Source organism: Heterodontus francisci, chromosome 6, assembly GCF_036365525.1.
Source record: "Heterodontus francisci isolate sHetFra1 chromosome 6, sHetFra1.hap1, whole genome shotgun sequence".
Classification (NCBI taxonomy): Eukaryota; Metazoa; Chordata; class Chondrichthyes; order Heterodontiformes; family Heterodontidae; genus Heterodontus; species Heterodontus francisci.
The window spans coordinates 36,185,539-36,204,936 of NC_090376.1; the positions used below are offsets into that span (position 1 = coordinate 36,185,539).

Genomic DNA, 19,398 nt, shown 5'->3' on the forward strand with positions numbered 1-19,398 from the left:
TCTCTCATCAACATGATTGCATGGTTATGCATTGAATATTTAGATTAAAATTACCAACATTCTTCTGCATATTATGTATCTCAGTTGTTACTTTTGTCATCTTTATAATCTGCAACATAATAAGTTTCTTCCACAAGGGGGAAAGGTAAGGCAACCAAAGCCAGAGCTCCCTGAATGCAAGAAGAGATAGAGGGCTGAGTTTTGTGCCCATGGCGGGGCTCCCACCACTGGGCTGAAAAGGCAGGGGAAATCCCAGCTAGGCCTGCTGGAGCACCCTCCCCACCCCCACTGAGCAATTCTACAGCACCAGGCCGTAACAGCCCAGTGCCAGGATCTACATCCCTTTAAAGACGGCAATGCCGTCTCCAAGAGCTGTTGGCCAATCAGAGGGCCGGCAGCTCAGTAGTATCATCAGCGCCACTGAGATCAGTGGCCACTGCTGGTACTGCAAGAGGCATTGGACCCATACCCAGCGCTGGAGCCTGGATCCAATGTAAGTGAGGCTGGGCCACTAGGGCCAGACCGTGAGGCCCTGGCAAGGGAAAGGGAAGGGTGGCCATTTAGTGTGAGGGGGGTGGGGGGGTCATTGTGATTGGTGCAGGTTTTCCCAGCGAAGTCCCTCTGTTGGCCAGAGATTGCCCACAGAGGAGACGTCCCCCGCACAAGCCTGCAGGGAGGTTGCCTCATTTCCTGTGTGGCAGAGGCCCCCCCTCCCCACCCACCGCTGGTTAAATCCCAGTGGCAGCAGGAAGAGGCCCTTAAGTTGCCGTTAATAGGCCACTTAACGGCCTCAATTGGTCTCTGGGTGTTCGGCTGTTAATGGCCTATCCCACCCCCGACAAATTTGCATTGCGACAGGGAGGCAACGGGCACTTTGTCCCCCACTTCCCATCACAATTCTATGGCCCCCCCCCTCTTCCGATCCCATCTCAGGGGACCCACAAAATTCAGCTCCAAGAGTGAGATGAAGCAGATCAAGAGGGCATACAACTAATGAAGCATGAATAATACAAGTGAGAGCCATGCTGAATATAGAAAGTTCAGAGCGGAAGTGAAAAAGGAAATCAGAGAGGCAAACAGACAGTACGAGAAGAGTCTGGCAGCTAATATAAAAGGGAATCTAAAGGTTTTCTATAAACATACAAATAATAAAAGGGTAGTAAGAGGAGGGGAGGGGCTGATTAGGACCCAAAAAGGAGATTTACGCATGGAGGCAGAGGGTATGGCTGAGGTACTAAATGAGTATTTTGCATCTGTCTTTGCCAAGGAAGATGATGCTGTCAAAGTCACAGTGAAAGAGGAGGTACTATATGGGCTAAAAATTGATAAAGAGGAGGTATTAGAGAGGCTGGCTGTACTTAAAGTTGCTAGGTCACCAGGGACAAATGGGATGCATCTAAGGATGCTGAGGGAAGTAAGGGCATAAATTGCAGAGGTACTGGCCATAATCTTCCAATCCTCCTTAGATATGGGTATGGAGTCAGAGGACTGAAGAACTGCAAATGTTACACCCTTGTTCAAAAAACGGCGTAAGGATGAAACCAGCAACTATAAGTCAGTCAGTTTAACTTCGGTTGTGGGAAAGCTTTCAGAAATAATATCATACAAAACCAAAATACTGTAGATGCTGGAAATCTTAAATAAAAACAGAAAGTGCTGGAAACTCAGCAGGTCTGGCAGCATCTGTGGAGAGAGAAACAGAGTTAAGCTTTCAGGTCTAAACTGAGAAAAGTTAGAAATGTAATAGGTTTTGAGAAGTGAAAGGGGATAGGGTGGGATGAACAAAATGGATGGTTTGTGATAGGGTGGAGGGCAGAAGAGATTACAAGAAAAAAGTTTTCATGATGCAAAGCCAAAGGGAACGGTAATGGGAAAAGTAAAGAGACAAAAGATGTGTCACGAGGAGGTGTAAATGGCAGGATAACAGCTGTCCAAATAGACATAGATTGGGACCTGACTACTGAAAGGTACATGGCATTTAGGAAGGACATGAAGCTAGGAAAAAGTGGAGGAGTAGCTCTGTTAATTAATGATTGTATTAGTGCAATAGAGAGGGATGACCTAAGTTTCGGGGACCAGGATGTAAAAGCAGTTTGGGTAGAGATGAGTCACTTGTGGGAGTGGTGCACGGGCAACCTAACACGAACCGCACTGTTGGACGGGGTATAAAGGAAGAAATGAAGGCAGCTTGTCAGAAAGGTACAGCGATAGGTATGGGGGATTTTAACCTACATATAGACTGGAAAAATCAGATGGGCAGAGGTAGCCTAGATGAGGAGTACATAGAATGTTTTTGGGATAATTTCTCGGAACAATACATTCTGGAGCCAGAGAGCAGGCTATACTAGACCTGGTATTGTGCAGTGAGATAGGATTAATGACCTCTTAGTTAACGTGCCCCTAGGTAGCAGTGATCATAATATGATGGAATTTTACATTCAGTTTGAGGGAGAGAAGATTGGGTCCAAGACTAGTATTTTCAACTTAAATAAGGGCAATTATGGGGGCATGAAATCAGAGCTAGCTGAAGTGAACTGGCAAATCAGGCTATGGGATAAGTCAATAGAGATGCAGTGGCAAACATTTAAGGGGATATTTCAGAATACACAGAATAGATACATTTTAACGAGAAAGAAAAATTCCAAGGGTGGGACCTGCCATCCGTGCTTAACTAAAACAGTTAAAGATAGCATCAAACTTTTAAAAAAGCCTATAATTGCACAAAGATGGGAGGCAGGTCAGAAGATTGGACAGAATATAAAAAACAGCAAAGAATGATTGATAAGGAAGGTAAAATTACAGTACGAGAGAAAGCTAGCTGGAAACATAAAGACAAATAATAAGAGTTTCTATAGATATTTAAAAAGGAAGAGTTAACAAAGTGAGCTTTAGTCCTGTAGGAGTGAGTCTGGGGAATTAATAATGGATAATAAGGAGTTGGCAGATAAATTGAACAGATATTTTGCATCGGTCTTCACTGTTGAGGTTACAAGTAACATTCCAGTATTAGCTGTAAGTCAGGAAATGGAAGGGAGGGAGGAACTCAAGAAAATCACCAGGGAAGTGGTACTGAACAAATTGTTGGACATGTGGGCTGACAAGTCCCTGGGTCCTAATGGACTTCATCCTAGGGTGTTAAAAGAGGTGGCTAGTGAGATAGTTGATGCGTTAGTTTAAATTTTCCAAAATACCTTAGATTCAGGGAAGGTTCCGTTAGATTGGAAAATGGCGAATGGAACTCCTTTATTCAAAAAGGGAGGGAGACAGAAAGCAGGAAACTACAGGCCAGTTAGCTTAACATCTGTCTTAGGGAAAATGTTAGAAGCTATTATTAAAGACATTATAGCAGGGCATTTAGAAAAATTCAAGGTAATTAGGCAGAGTCAACATGGTTTTGTGAAAGGGAAATCATGTTTAAACAATTTATTGGAGTTCTTTGAGGGAGTTACATGTGCTGTTGGTACAGGGGAACCGGTGGATGTACTGTACTTAGATTTTCAGAAGGCTTTTGATAAGGTGCCACATTGAAGGTTATTGCAGAAAATAAAAACTCATGGTGTAGGGGTTGACATATTGGCATGGATAGAAGATTGGTTAGCTAACAGGAAACAGAGTGTAGGCATAAATGGGTAATTTTCTGGTTGGCAAGATGTAGCGAGTGGTGTGCCACAGGGATCTGTGCTGGGGCCTCAACTTTTTACAATTTATATAAATGACTTAGATGAAGGGACCGAAGGTCACTTAAGTAAGTGGCCCTTGAAATAGTAGATCCATTGCTGGTCATTTTTCAAAATTCTACAGACTCTGGAACAGTTCCAACGATTGGAGGGTAGCTAATGTAACCCCACTATTTTAAAAAAGAGGTAGAGAGAAAACAGGGAATTATAGACCAGTTAGCCTGACATCAGTAGTGGGAAAAATGCTACAGTCCATTATAAAAGATGTAATAGCAGAGCACTTGGAAAACAATGACATGATTGGACAAAGTCAACATGGATTTACCAAAGGGAAATCATGCTTGACAAATCTATTGGAATTTTTTGAGGATGTAACTAGTAGAAGAGATAAGGGAGAACCAGTGGATGTGATGTATTTGGACTTTCAAAAGGCTTTCAATAAGGTCCCACATAAGAGATTAGTGTGCAAAATTAAAGCACATGGGATTGGGGGTAAGGTACTGACATGGATAGAGAACTGGTTGGCAGACAGGAAACAAAGAGTAGGAATAAACGGGTCTTTTTCCAAGTGGCAGTCAGTGACTAGTGGCGTACCACAGGGATCAGTGCTAGGACCTCAGCTCTTCACAATATATATTATTTATATAGATGAGGGAATTAAATGTAATATATCCAAGTTTGCAGATAATACAAAGCTGGGTGGGAGTCGGAGTTGTGAGGAAGCTCCAGCGTGATTTGGACAGGTTGAATGAGTGAGAAAATACATGGCAGATGCAGTATAATGTGGATAAATGTGAGGTTATCCACTTTGGTGGCAAAAACAGAAAGGCAGATTATTATCTGAATGGTGATAGATTGGGAAAGGGGGAGATGTGGCAAGACCTTGGTGTCCTTGTGCACCAGTCGCCGAAGGTAAGCATGCAGGTGCGGCAGGCAGTCCAGAAGGCAAATGATATGTTGGCCTTCATAGCGAGAGGATTCGAGTACAGGAGCAAGGATGTCTTGCTGCAGTTATACAAGGCCTTGGTGAGACCACATCTGGAGTATTGTGTGCAGTTTTGGTCTCCTTATCTGAGGAAGGATTTCTTGCTATGGAGGGAGTGCAGCAAAGGTTCATCAGACTGATTCCTGGGATGGCAGGACTGACGTATGAAGAGAGATTGGGTCGATTAGGCTTGTATTCGCTAGAGTTTAGAAGAATGAGAGGGTATCTCATAGAAATCTACAAAATTCTAACAGGACTGGACAGACTAGATTCAGGAAGAATGGTCCCGATGGTGGGGGAGTCCTTGACCAGGGGTCACAGTTTAAGGATAAGGGGTAAGCCATTTGGGACAGAGATGAGGAGGGATTTCTTCACCCAGAGAGTGGTGATCCTGTGGAATTCTCTACCACAGAAAGCAGCTGAGGCCAAATCATTAAATATATTCAAGAAAGAGTTAGATATAGCTCTAAGGGCTAAAGGGACAAGGGATGCGGGGAGAAAGCAAGAACAGGGTACTGAGTTTGAATGATCAGCCATGATCGTATTGAATGGCGGTGCAGGCTCGAAAGGCCGAATGGCCTACTCCTGCTCCTATATTTCTATGTTTCTATGCATGGTTGCTAAATTTGCTGATGACACAAAGGTAGGTAGGAAAATAACTTGTGAAGAGGATATAAGGAGGCTACAAAGGGATATAGATTGGTTAAGTGAGTGGGCAAAGACCTGGCAAATGCAGTATAATGTGGGAAAGTGAGAAATTATCCACTTTGGCAGGAAGAATAAAAAAGAAGCATATTATCTAAATGGTGAGAGATTGCAGAGGTCTGAGATGGAGAGGGATCTGGGTGTCCTAGTGCATGAATCGCATGCAGGTACAGCACGTAATTAGGAAAACTAATAGAATGTTATCGTTTATCGCGACGGGAATTGAATACAAAAGTAGGGAGGTTATGCTTCAGCTATACAGGGCACTGGTGAGACCACATCTGGAGTACTGTGTACAGTACTGGTCTCCTTATTTAAGGAAGGATGTAAATGTGCAGAGAAGGTTTCCTAGACTAATACTTGGAATGGCAGGCTGTCTTATGAGGAAAGGTTGGACAGGCCAGGCTTGTATTCGCTGGAATTTAGAAGCATAAGAGGTGACCTGATTGAAACACATAAGAGCCTGAGGGGTCTTGACAGGGTGGATGTAGAAAGGATATTTCCCCTTGCGGGAGAATCTAGAATTAGGGGTCACTGTTTAAAAATAAGTGATCGCCCATTTAAGACAGAGATGAGGAGAAATGTTTTCTCTCAGAGGGTCGTGAGTCTTTGGAATTCTCTTCCTCAAAAGGCGGTGGAAGCAGAATCTTTGAATATTTTTAAGGCAGAGGTAGATAGATTCTTGATAAGCAAGAGGGTGGAAGATTATCGGGGGTTGGTGGAAATATGGAGTAATCAGTTCGGCCATGAACATATTAAATGGCAGAGCAGGCTCGAAGGGTCAAGTGGCCTCCTCCTGCTCCTAATTCATATGTAAATGCACAGCAAAGGAATTAAGAAATAAACAAGAGGAAAAACCAAAGCAGCAAAAAAATTGAAGGCAGAGGTTATGTTCAACAATTTTAGATCCCATCTTCACAGATGCTGTCAGACCAGCATTTCCTGTTGTTATTACAAAATTAATAGTCACTCGGACAAATGTGGATTAGATAGGGAAAGCCAGCACAGATTTGTTAAGGGCCGATCATGTTTAATTAACATGACTGAGTTTTTTGATAAGGTAACAGAAATGGTTGATGAGGGTAATGCTGTTGATATGGTATATATGAACTTCCAAAAGGTGTTTCATAAAGTGTCACATAATAAACTTGCCAGCAAAGTTGAAGCCCATGGAATAAAAGGAACAGTGGCAGAATGGATACGAAGTTAGCTGAGTGACATGAAACAGAGAGTAGCAGTGAATGGTTGTTTTTCAGACTGGAGGAAGGTACATAGTGGGGTTGGTACAAGGACCACTGCCTTTCTTGATATATACTAATGATCTAGACTTGGGTGTAGAGGGCACAACTTCAAAATTTGCAAACGACACAAAACTTGGAAGTATTGTGTATTGTGAGGAGGATAGTGGTCGACTTCAAGAGGGCACAGATAGATTGGTGGAATGGGCAGATGCGTGGCAGATGAAATTTAATGCAGACAGTGTGAAGTGAGGACGTAATTCTAAAGGGGATGCAGGAACAGAGAGACCTAGGGGTATATGTACACAAATCGTTGAAGGTGGCAGGGCAGGTTGAGAAAGTTATGATGAACTTTTATAAAATTCTGGTTCGGCATCAAACTGAATATTGTGTTCAACTCTGGACACCGCTCTTTAGGAAGGATGTGAAGGCTTTAGAGGAGGTGCAGAAAATATTTATGAGAATGGTTCCAGGGATGAGGGTCTTTTGTTACATGGGTAGATTGGAGAAGCTAGGGTTGTTCTCCTCAGTGAAGGTTGAGAGGAGATTTGATAGAGGTGCTCAAAATCAAGAGGGGTCCAGACAGGGTAGTTAGAAAGAAACTGTTCCCATTGGCAGAAGGGTTGATAACCAAAGGACACTGATTAAGGTGATTGGCAAAAGAACCAACGACGAATGAGGAAAATCGTTTTATGCAGCGAGCTGTTAGGATCTGGAATGCACTGCTTGAGAGCATAGTGGAGGCAGACTCAATCATGGCTTTCAAAAGGGAATTGGATAAGTAATTGAAGAAGAAAAAATTGCAGGGTTATGGGGAAAGGATGGGGGAGTGGGAATAGCTGAGTTGCTCTTGCAGAGAGCTGGCATGGACACGACAGGCTGAATGACCTTCTTCTGTGCTGTAGCCATTCTATGATTCTACAGTAGAGTTAAGACTTGGTCCTAATCACCAGCTCTCACTCCTCTGCAATAAAATGCTTGGTATTTTCTGGTTGATTAAATATAGGTACACAGAACTTGTAATTTACCAAATCCAAATAACTTTTAATAGCTAACATTCAAATAGCAAATATTTTGAGGCAATGATTTAAGTACAAACATGGTGAAAATAACATATTCAAGATAAATTATTATGGGCAGAATTTAACTTGCTTTGGATTACTCAGCAGTTAATTTTTATTAGATGGCATTCAATAGGAAATATTCATTTGTAAATATTTCTACATTACTTGCATAGAGAAATACATGCTAAATATATGAAGAAAAGGTGTCAAAATAGGTGGTCTGGTGGTGCAGTTACCCGACTGACACTCCACTTCATTGAGCCTCAGTGATCTTATGTATGGGTGTAAGCCTTCAATTTCCCACAGATTCAGTTCCCATATTCTTCTATCCCCATCCTGAAAATACACTGAATAGATTTGGCAATATCCCACAGGGAAGGAAGGAAAATCTTGCCCACTCTCCTGCACCTTATAGCATGCCAGTTGCAGAACAATATTGTTAATACTGAAGAGACAGTCACTGTGCTACTCTCAACTTTGAAATGATTCAAGTATTTAGTTGGGAAGGGTACCAAAAAGAGAGAAGGAAACAATAACTAAAGACTTTATGTCTTTAAAAAAAGTCACAATGTGACATTAAAAAAAAACAATGAGCTCCCTAAAAAATTGTCCCAAATCACTGGTATAGACTAGTTGGGCTGAATGGTCTGTTTCTGCTGTAGATTCTGTATAATCTCAAATAATATATGTAACTGAAGATACTCACAATTCTGACAAGCCACGATAGTGTGGAAGTAGCTGTTGAATAATGGGTGTTGTAATGGTAAGGTGGAATTTGATCATCCTCCCATGTCTCATAGCGTTCAGCATAGAAGACAGCACGCTTTGGGTTCAAAGATCCAATAGGCTGTCAGGGAAGAAATATAGATGGCAGGTAATTGATGTTAGCTTTAAATAGCATCTGGAGAAATAAATGTAGCTTCACTAAAGTGGATTGTTCCTCATAATTATAGTAATAGATTTGCACAGTAATAAATATTCTGCATCATTTTATTCTGTAAGGGAGACAATAACATTTCTCTATTACTGCAAATGCATAAGAGATAGGTTTTTACAGATGTTCAAATAAATTATATGATAGTTTTTCTAAGGCTATAGTTTTTCCTCATTATTAAGTACAAAAATAATAGCATTTATACTGTGAAATGTTGCTGTTGCAACTCAGAATAGCACTGACAAAGATTTTGGAGAAAACCATAGAAAAATTACAGCACAGAAGGAGGCCATTCAGCCCGTCGTGTCCGTGCCGGCCGTAAAAACTAGCCGGCCAATCTAATTCCACCTTCCAGCACTTGGTTCATAGCCTTGCAGGTTACAGCACTTCAGGTGCATGTCCAGGTACCTTTTAAAAGAACTGAGGGTTTCTGCCTCCACCACCATTCCTGGCAGTGAATTCCAGACATCCACCATCCTCTGGGTGAAAAAATTTCTCCTCATGTCCTCGCAAATCCTTCTACCAATCACCTTAATTCTGTACCCACTGGTAATTGACCTCTTTGCTAGGGGAAACAGGTCCTTCCTGTCTACTCTATCTAGGCCCCTCATAATTTTGTACACCTCAATTAAGTCACCCCTCAGCCTCCTCTGTTCTAAGGAAAACAACGCTAGCCTATCCAATCTTTCCTCATAGCTGCAACTTTCAAGCCCTGGCAACATTCTTGTAAATCTCCTCTGCACTCTCTCCAGAGCAACTATGCCCTTCCTGTAATGTGGCGACCAGAACTGTACGCAATACTCCAATTGTGGCCGAACTAGCGTTTTATACAGTTCCAGCATTACATCCCTGCTTTTGTATTCTATACCTTGGCCAATAAAGGAAAGCATTCCATATGTCTTCTTCACCACTTTATCTACCTGTCGTGCCACCTTTAGGGACCTGTGGACATGTACTCCAAGGTCTCTCACTTCTTCTATCCCTCTCAATATCCTCCCACTTATTATGTATTCCCTCACTTTATTTGCCCTCCGCAAGTGCATTACCTCACTCTTCTCCCAATTCCGTTTACCACTTTTCCGCCCACTCAACCAAATCATTGATATCATTCTGGAGTCTACGGCTATCCTCTTCACTATCAACTACATGACCAATTTTTGTGTCATCAGCAAATTTCCCAGTCATGCCCATCAAACAGATTGTTAACCTCTCCAGATGGGACAAAAAGCAGTGTTTCAAATTTGATTCACCTCGCTTTGTCCAATTGTTTAATAGTCTGCTAACCTGGGTTTTCTGAATTACATTTGCTTCAGTCATTTAATTTCCAGAATGCTGTATACAAGCTGTTTTGTTGGCAAAATAGAAGTCATAATAGAGAGCCATAAAACTCCTTATTTTAACCACACAGCATACAGACAATATTGTGCTCAAACATAAAGGAGTGGATAGGTTAACAACCACAGTAATAAACTTTCCATAAGATACTGTCCTCAAAGTTTATTATTTCAAAACATGTAATGTTTGAAATATTACCCCATGCCTTTCAATTGGCATATTTAGCATGATTCTTTATCTGTAAGGCCAGGATTATGTCCAGTGCTCAACAAGTAAATCTGGCAGTGCAGAATTGTTAGACATGTCTGGGTTTTTTTTGGTGATGTCACATGAATCAGAAACAACCCATCACAGACTATGGATTTTAAGATGAAAATATCCAATAAAAAGAAGCATAGGGTGTTTTAAGACATAAAACAGTGTGGAATGGTTTTTTTAAAATTATAACTTAAATATGTTTAAAACACATGTAATGAATCACCAAATTAATTATGAACAGAAAGAATTTTTATCCTTCAACAAAATAGTTGAAACTTTATGCTGCATGTTCTTCTAAAATGCTCTTAAACTGCATACAAGCTTCTTAGATGCATCCTGCTAATTTTATTTTTTTCATTTTTGAATTGCTCTTTAAACGACTTGTGGTTTTTTATCTTAAATAACACTGTGCACATGTCCATTATGTAGACCAGCTGCCATTAGTTACACTTTCAATCACATTTAAAATTATATAAACATACACGTTGAGGATATAGGCTGGAAATTTACAGCCCCCCACAGGAGCGGGCTGGTGGCAGGGGGTGGAGAAGGACTGTAAAATTGAGTGGGAGGTGGGGTTAACTGCCACATAAGGGCCTCCTACCACTACCAATGTATTTTACCAGCAGTGTGCAGGGACCCAGTCGATTATCCCTGGAGAGGCCCCAAAAACCTATCTGTCTTCCAGGGCCGCCCTCTCTCTTGCTGCTGCGGCTAGGTTGCAGTCCCAGCAGTAGCTACTGCTCCTGGTGGCGCTGCTGGGACTGAGAGCTGCTGGCCCACTGATTGGCCGGCAGCTCTATTAGGCGCGACTTCCTGCGTCAGAGAGGTATAAGTCCCACCCAAGGCCAATTAAGGGCCTGGTGAGCGTAAAATCCCAGCGTGGCTCCCCAGGCCTGGCAGAAGTGGACTCGCCCCCGACTTTTTGGCTGGCATCGTAAAATTCCGCCATAATATAGATCTACAAAAAATCCAGCTTCTGGGTCATCTATTAACATGTTTTGCTAACACTCTGGGATAGCTGCATTTAATTTTTCCCCAAATATTTCAATAGTACCGTTCACTTTAAAAACAGCTCAAACAATTCATTTTTATTCATTCTTAGGATGCAGCTGTCCCTGGCAAGACCAACATTTATTGCCCATCCCTAGTCTCCCTGAATCACTTCAGTTCATATGGTGAAGGTGTTTCCACATAGCTGTTAGGGACTGTAGTAGACGGATATAAATGAATGTCACTTAGGGGCAATTAATAGTTTAATTACTATTGGTGTGGGATTGGAATTCTCAAACTGCCATGCTGGGATTTGAACTCGCGTTCTCCAGATTATTAGTCCAGTTAAATAACTATACCACCTTACCTATTATTTTTATGAATAAACTGATACTGTTGTAATGAATACAGAATATGGTAATAATTTTCTGAGTAAATGTTTGAACTTTCACCCCAGTCTTTCTTTGTATTTGTAGAGTCAAACCACACAGTTCATTATGCACTCATCCTTTGAGCACTTTACTGGTATTTATATATCAGAAATAAACACCAACTCTACAGTTTTCAGATTAGTAACAGGCTAATTTCTAATGACTGATTCCCAGTAACTTCAATATTGGAATCCAAACAGTGCACATCAGTTCAAATCTTACTGTAGCAGATATTTCATAAATCTGAAGACAGGTCTATGCAGAAAATTGCTCAGGGATCCTTTTAACCACCAATGATGCACACCTACAGCTGGCCCAATGATAGAATGATACTGACATTAACCATGGAACTGCATGAAAACTGGACTAATTTTACAACCACAGAAATTAACATGGATTTTTTTTTGCAAGAAGCAGATGCATAGCATGTAGCAGAAAAAATGGTAGAGAAGATCACGGACAGAAAAAGGGTGGAAACTAGGAATTTAGGAATAATTGCTTTTGATGAAATATTGAAATGAAGGCATCTATGAAAGAAGGTACAAGTTTGTTTTTAAAGCTGTAAGAAAATTCAGTTGCTAAAGAGCTGATTTGAGACATTTGTGCACAGGAGTCAGTGCTTATGCTTTTAAAAAGATTATTAGCGTTGTCTTTCATATATTTTTGACTTCTCAGTGCTTGCTGCTGAAGACCTTTGTATGCAGTGTGATTAAAAAATAATGTAATTCTTCTATCTTAAATCAAATAACCTGCATTGTGTATCTACCAAAAACATGTCCTAAATATACTACAGGTTTAATTTCTAGGACTTTGTAAAGGAGGTTTTTTCTCAGAAGACTGGCTTTAATTTGTCAGTTAAGAGGTATGCCCTTGTGAGTCCTTGTAATTGAAGATGATTTGAAATTAGAGTCATAGAGTCGTACAGGATAGAAACAGGCCCTTTGGCCCACCGCGTCCATGCCGACCATAATGCCTATCTATACTAATCCCACCTGCCTGCATTAATTCCATATCCCTCTATGCCTTGCTCATTCAAGTACCTGTCCCGATGCCTCTAAAATGTCGCTACTATCCCTGCCTCCACCACCTCCTCAGGCAGCTCATTCCAGATAGCCACTATTCTTTGTGTGAAAACTTTACCCCTTTGATCCCCTTTAAACCTGCTCCCTCTCACCTTAAATCTATGCCCTCTAGTTTTAGTCACCCCTACCATGGGAAACAGACTCTGGTTATCTACCCTATTTATGCCTCTCATAATTTTATATACCTCTATCATGTCCCCCCAGACTCCTTCGCTCCAGGGAAAACAGACCCAGCCTATCCAATCTCTCTTTATAACTCAAGCCCCCCAAACCAGGCAACATCCTTGTGAATCTTTTCTGCACCCTCTCCAGCTTAATCACATCTTTCCTGTAGTGCGGCGACCAGAACTGCACACAGTACTCCAAATGTGGCCTAACCAACGTTATGTACAAGTGTAACATGACGTTCCAACTATTGTACTCAATGCCTCGGCCGATGAAGGCAAGCATGCCATATGCTTTCTTCACCACCCTGTCTACCTGTGTTGCCACTTTCAGGGAACCATGTACTTGCACCCCAAGGTCTCTCTGCTCAAGAACACTCCCCAGGGCCCTGCCATTCACTGTATATGTCCTGCCCTGGTTTAAATTCCAAAAATGCATCACTTCACACTTGTTTGCATTAAATTCCATTTGCCAATCCCTTGCCCACTTTCCCAGTTTATCTATATCCTGTTGTAACCTTAGACAACTTTCTTCACTGTCCACTATACCACCAATTTTGGTGTCATCTGCAAACTTACTAATCATGCCCCCTACATTCACGTCCAAGTCATTAATATATATGACAAACAACAGAGGGCCCAGCACCGATCCCTGCGGCACACCACTGGTCACCGGCCTCCAATCTGAAAAACAACCCTCCACTACCACCCTCTGCCTCCTATCACCAAGCCAATTTTGTATCCAATTGGCTAGCTCACCCTGGATCCCATGTGTTTGAACCTTCTGGACCAGTCTACCATGCGGGACCTTGTCAAAGGCCTTGCTAAAGTCCATGTAGACAAATTGTATGTTTGAGTCAGCATGTGACTGTGGGCTCATTTCCACATGAATGATTGTGCAAGTATCTGGGCTTAGTGACATTCTACCAGGGAAATATGCATCCTCAGGTTAACAGTTGAATTTTTTCCACAAGCAAAAACAAAGAAATTGTTATTTTACACGATTCTAGCACATTGAGGGACATTGTCTCTGGTGCTGTGAAGTGGTAGAGTGCAGGTTTTCTCTCGAGGATTATACACGTCAGCCAGACTGTTAATGGAGGCAATGAACAAAGGCAAAACAATTACAATAAAACAAAACTTTCATTTATATAATGCCTTCAATGCAGACAAAAGTCGACACCAAGCCAAAGACAGATGTTAGGAAGGCTGACAAAGCTAGCCAAATGGATGGATTTTAAGGACAGCTGTAAAAGAAGAGAACAGAAGGAGGTCCTGCGGCATATACATTTACTGAAGGTGGCACAATGGTGGAGAGAAGGGATTATCGAATGCAAAAGAGACCAGAATTGGAGAACTGCAGAGCTCTCTAGATGGTTGTTGGGCTGGAGGATGTTACCAAGATAGGGATGGGCAAGATCATGAAGAATTTAAATAGAAGCATGAAAATTTTAAATTTGACGTGGGAGTCAATGCATTTTCCTTGCTTGTTTTCTCTGCAATCTGTGACATGGTCAACCACTGTATCCTGCTCTAATGCCTATTCTGCATTGCTCAGCTCAGTAGCAAGGCCCTTGCTTGGTCCCATTCTTACCTGTCAAATCATAGTCAGAACATCTGAGGAAAACACTTCTCCTCCCAATCCAGACCATTACCGCTGCAGCCCCAACGATCTATCCTTGCTCCCCTCCTCTTCTGCGTTTACAGGCTGCCTTTTGGTGACATCATCCAAAGTCATGGGCATGCAGATCGCGATATGTGATTGCTTCACGCCATGTCAAACTTGGTGCAGCCTGCTCATTAACATGATTGCAGCTTGCAGCCCAGCATGAGACATGTTGCTGACTGATTTCACACACAGCATGGGATCCAGGTGCTTGCACGGCTAGCATGACACACGCCAGCCTGTATTTTTTAAAGGTAGCCTGCCCATCTTAAAGGCGAGCCATACTCAGGGTACAGCAGTGGCTGGAACAGTCTTAGGAAGGCTTTGGTGAAAGGAAAAGGACTGCAAATGAGCAACAGGCCAGAGAAAGGGCTCCTAGATTTTTTCTTCTGGCACTGGAGGCCTTATTGATGGAGGTGAAAAGGAGGAGAGGCGCTATCTTTCCACAGGAGGCCAGCAGGTCCTCAAGATACACCCTAGGGAGGGAATTGTTGTATGTTTGGTTAGTCTGCCACCGTTTGTGTATTTGGTTGGCCTAGTTAGGAGAGATTACTGAGTCTTCAGTAATTTTAACATTAACTCATTTATTACGTTTTAACTATACACAGCTTTACATAAGCCTGTATGACTCCTCTGAAGCAATGATGCTTCTCCCTCCAGTCTCTCTCAAATGTGATCTCTTACATCACCATGCTGGGAGGTATTCCTCACAATGTCTCAAAAGTTAACCCTTTCAAACCCGTATAATAGAGGAATTATAGCAGGTGGCCAGGGAAGTCAATTCCTGAAGTCTGGCCCCAAGGACCTGACTGCTTACATTGGCAGTTAAGGTCAGTGAATGCATCTTTAAATGACATTTCCTACCCACAGCACTACCAATCCCCACTGCTCAATGCACCGCAGTTCCATCACTGACTCATCAGCAATCAGGACTCATACCTAACATTCAGATACTCCAACCACCTTTTGCAGCTTCCACATATATCCAGCGATTCAGTATGGCAGACACATCACCCAAGCACACTGCAACACACTCACTGACATTCTTCCCTCCTTCTTGCAGGACATGGTCACGCATAAACGCAGGAAGCAGCAGAGAACCACAGAGCCTGTTGTCAGTGCCAAGGAACAAGAAGAAGTCTGGCTCCAACATGGCACAGGGCTTTGTACAGAGCTTAGTGACCACCCTTTCTAACCTGGAAGTAGTGGCCAACTCCACGACAGCACTTGCAGACCAAGCTGTGATGCAGCATTTGGTGGCCAATGTCTCGGCTTCCATTGCAGCACAGGCAGAAGCCACCTCCATGTCTCAGCACTGCACTGGATGTTGACACTGAGGTCATGTGAACCATGCTTGTTGCCATGCAAAACCAGCTTGATGCCATGCAGGCTCAGACTGCTGCCATCATGATTGCGGATACCAGTGCTCAAAGGGGAAGGCAGGCTTTCACAGCAGTCCAGCAATCTGTCCTCTAACAGATTACTAGGACTGCTGAGACTCCGTCCTGGGGGAGTGGCGGTGCCATTGGCTTTGTGGTGCAGATAACCTGCTGTCCTCTCTCAGCATTCGTGTTCCTATCACTGCCACTCTGCCAGTGCCCCTGGCGGTTGTCTTTCAGCCCACCAGTTCAGATCGCTGCCGCCCATGCTGATATGATGTAGTCTGAAGCTGGGCCCTTAAGGCCTAGAGCTGCTCAAGGTCATCCTGCAAGGTCATCTGTAATCTCCTCCACTGAAAGCCAGCAGCCTTCTACCAACCATGCTGCAGTCACTGGGGTAGCACTGCATAGCAGCATTAGGACAGGCAAAGGCACCCACAAGACAGTTACTAAAGAAATGCACAAGGATGAATAGTTCAGTCTTATATGTATTATTGGAAGCGTTGTTGGATAAAATTGTTATGGAATGATATTTTGGTGATGGCTTTTATTTCAGGATTTTGGCCAAGAGGACGCTGTGATGCTATGTGTCAGATGGATTGAAAGGTCAGGAAAACCAGAAGCAACTGTGATGTGGGAATAAGATCTCAAGGAAACCAGAATCTGAGTATCCACTCACAGACAGACTGTGAGGAACAAAGAGTTTCCAATGCCTCCTCCCTTTCTCAACCTCCTCCTCCTCCCAAGGTGCCCCACTGAAGGACTGCTGGCAAAGACTGTGCTCTAATGACAGCAAGGTTGTGGAGGATGCACTGGACCACCACAAATGCTCTGGCGTGCACTGGAGGACACCCCCACCCCACCCTTCGCCCAAGCAGTGCAGGAAGAGGAACCGTTGTTTCAGGCATCCGATAGTTTGCTCCAAGAAGTTCCTAATGACAGCATGGCTCTTATCGTAAGTCTGCTATAAACACCTGGTAGGGTGGTGGAGGGAGACATGAGGCAGGTATAGAATAGGTAACCTTGGTCACCGAGCAGCCAGCCTTTGGCTTTTCATGGTGGCTCAAATATGGCGCATATATGGCTGACTGCTGCAGGATGACTGGCATTCACTGACAGGATCTTCTGGGCATATCCGCACAACCAACTGTAAGTTCATGGAGTGGTACCCTTGCAGTTGCGGTACATCTCCCCGTTGATATGTGGAGCCCACAAAGCCACTTGCATGCAGTTGTTGGCACCCTGCACCATTCAGAATCCTGCTAGCCTGGCAAAGCCACGTGCTTGCTCCTCCTCTTTCTCTGGTAAGAAAGAAGATTATGAAGTCCCCACTCCTTCTGTACAGGTCATCTGTCACCTCCCTAATGCAGCAGTGCTGCGAAATGTTGCAAATGTTGCCTGCACCCACCTGGAAGATTTTGCTGGCATAGAAATTGAGGGATACAGTTATCTTGTGACACAACTCAGCCATCATCCCCTTTGTGAATTCTATGCATCTCAGACACTGCTCCTCGCTGAGGTCGAGGTAGGAGAAATGCCCCTGAAGACTCTTGGTGGGTAGGAGTTTCTATTGAGAGCCCTCCTCCTCCCTCTGCGTACAGCATCCCCTCTCTGCGTTTGTGCACCATCTCCAAGTCATGCTGCAGCCCAAGAAGTACTGCAACTATAGCTCCCTACTGAACGCAGGTTTTCTTTTAACAGGCTTTCCAACTCCTCTGATCTCCTTGTCAAAGTCCAAAATCCAAAAGAATTTTCCAAACTCCTCCAGCTATACTCAACACAATACTTCCACTTACTCTGCAGCAGCAGAGGAAAATCAAAATCACCTCACTTGAAATCCCAGGGTGATCCCTTTAAATAGCATCAGTGGTGGGCTGGGGTCCCTCGTGCAGCTGAATGCACATTCAGTTGATAATGATTGAAAAAGTTCATTAACAGGACCAGCCGGGTCCAAAATGGCAGTTCATGTGCCCAATCAGCATTAGATGCTGTTTGGCATCACGATCCGCCCACTCTGCATGCTTCCCGCATATGCACGACACACCTGCGTTAGCGCCCTTACAGTCAGGGTATGCTGTGTGCGCCACGCTGGAAGTGGTTAGAAGTGTTCCGGCTGACATTTTTTCAATTTAAGGCTTGTGCAGTGCCAGTCCCACAGCAGCGCTGTGGAGCCGCATTTTGTGGCCATGTGGTCTGTTTCAACATGGAAGCAGAAAACACCCAGTTCTTCTTTTCCGCTCACTCTCTCTATCCTTCTACTGCAACTTGTATTGCCAGACTGCTCGTCTGACATCCAGCTCTGTATGAGCTGCAATTTCCTCCAATTCTACATTGGAATGTCCAAAGCCATCCCCTGCAGCCGCCTAGGCCCTCATGCTCTTGAATTCTCCCTACACCTCTCCCCTTTCCTCTTCATTTTGATCAAAGTTTTGATCAGTATTCATTTTTGTCTGATTACATCTGTAAATTGCCTTAGGATGCTTATCTTTGTTAAAGTACTATATAAATGTTGTTCATAGTTTTCTCCCCCGATTTATTTTGGTCAATTAACCGTAAATTCTAAGGTTTTTTGTTTAAATAGAGATTATTGCTTTATAGAATGGTTACCTCTGTACTTTTTTTGGAATATAGATCCTAATCCCTTACATCCATCTATTATATATTAAATTTAGTATGTATGATGTCGCACAATCTGACCAACAGCTTCCCAAAAGTCATTCAAAATGCTTTCTTTCCCTCAAGAAAAGACATTTCCAATATCCAAAATAAGGGTTTAAACAAAATTAAAATGCCAGAATATTGCACATTTCTTCCTAACATAACTAAAAGGGAGAGAAATTCAATCTTGTTTGACTCATTTTTTGGGCTTAAAACTTACCAAAATTAGGCCAAGATCTCGTGTTCCCTGATGTGCTCCTGAAGATCAACACCTGCCAATTTGGATTGGGGTTCTAGTCACCCAGGACACCTACCTGATCAGCCTCTTGAGTCTGGCAATAAGGAACCTAATGCCTGTTTCAGGACCACAATGTCAAATTGGGCCAAAACTGGGTGCAGCATGCAGTATTTCTAGGTCTCAGGCTGCATTAACAGTCATTGTTAAAGAGACTCCTGGAAGTCGCTGAAGAAGTGATACATTTTTTGAATTTGGCTTAACTTTATGTGGAGCCAGGAGGAACAAGAGTGCTCCACAAAAATACTGTGAGCAGCTGCACCACTCGGCACCACTCCCACTCCCCATTCATCAGGGCGGCACAGTGCCGCAATGGTTAGCACCGCAGCCTCACAGCTCCAGTGACCCGGGTTCAATTCTGCGGAGTTTGCAAGTTCTCCCTGTGACCGCGTGGGTTTTCGTCGGGTGCTCCGGTTTCCTCCCACAGCCAAAGACTTGCAGGTTGATAGGTAAATTGGCCATTATAAATTGCACCTAGTATAGGTAGGTGGTAAGCGAATTGAGGGAAGGTGGGGATGTGGTAGGAATATGGGA

General features: G+C 43.2%; 1 protein-coding gene across 6 annotated transcripts in view; it reads right to left on the reverse strand.

Moving 5' to 3' along the window:
* nbeaa (neurobeachin a) overlaps nt 1-19,398 on the reverse strand; it is a 988,762-nt gene that overhangs the window by 109,114 nt on the left and 860,250 nt on the right. For all 6 annotated transcript variants that reach the window (XM_068033481.1, XM_068033479.1, XM_068033480.1 and 3 more), the window contains one exon: nt 8,376-8,516. In XM_068033481.1, coding sequence (XP_067889582.1) covers nt 8,376-8,516 — 141 coding nt within the window. The remainder of the gene's footprint in view (nt 1-8,375; nt 8,517-19,398) is intronic.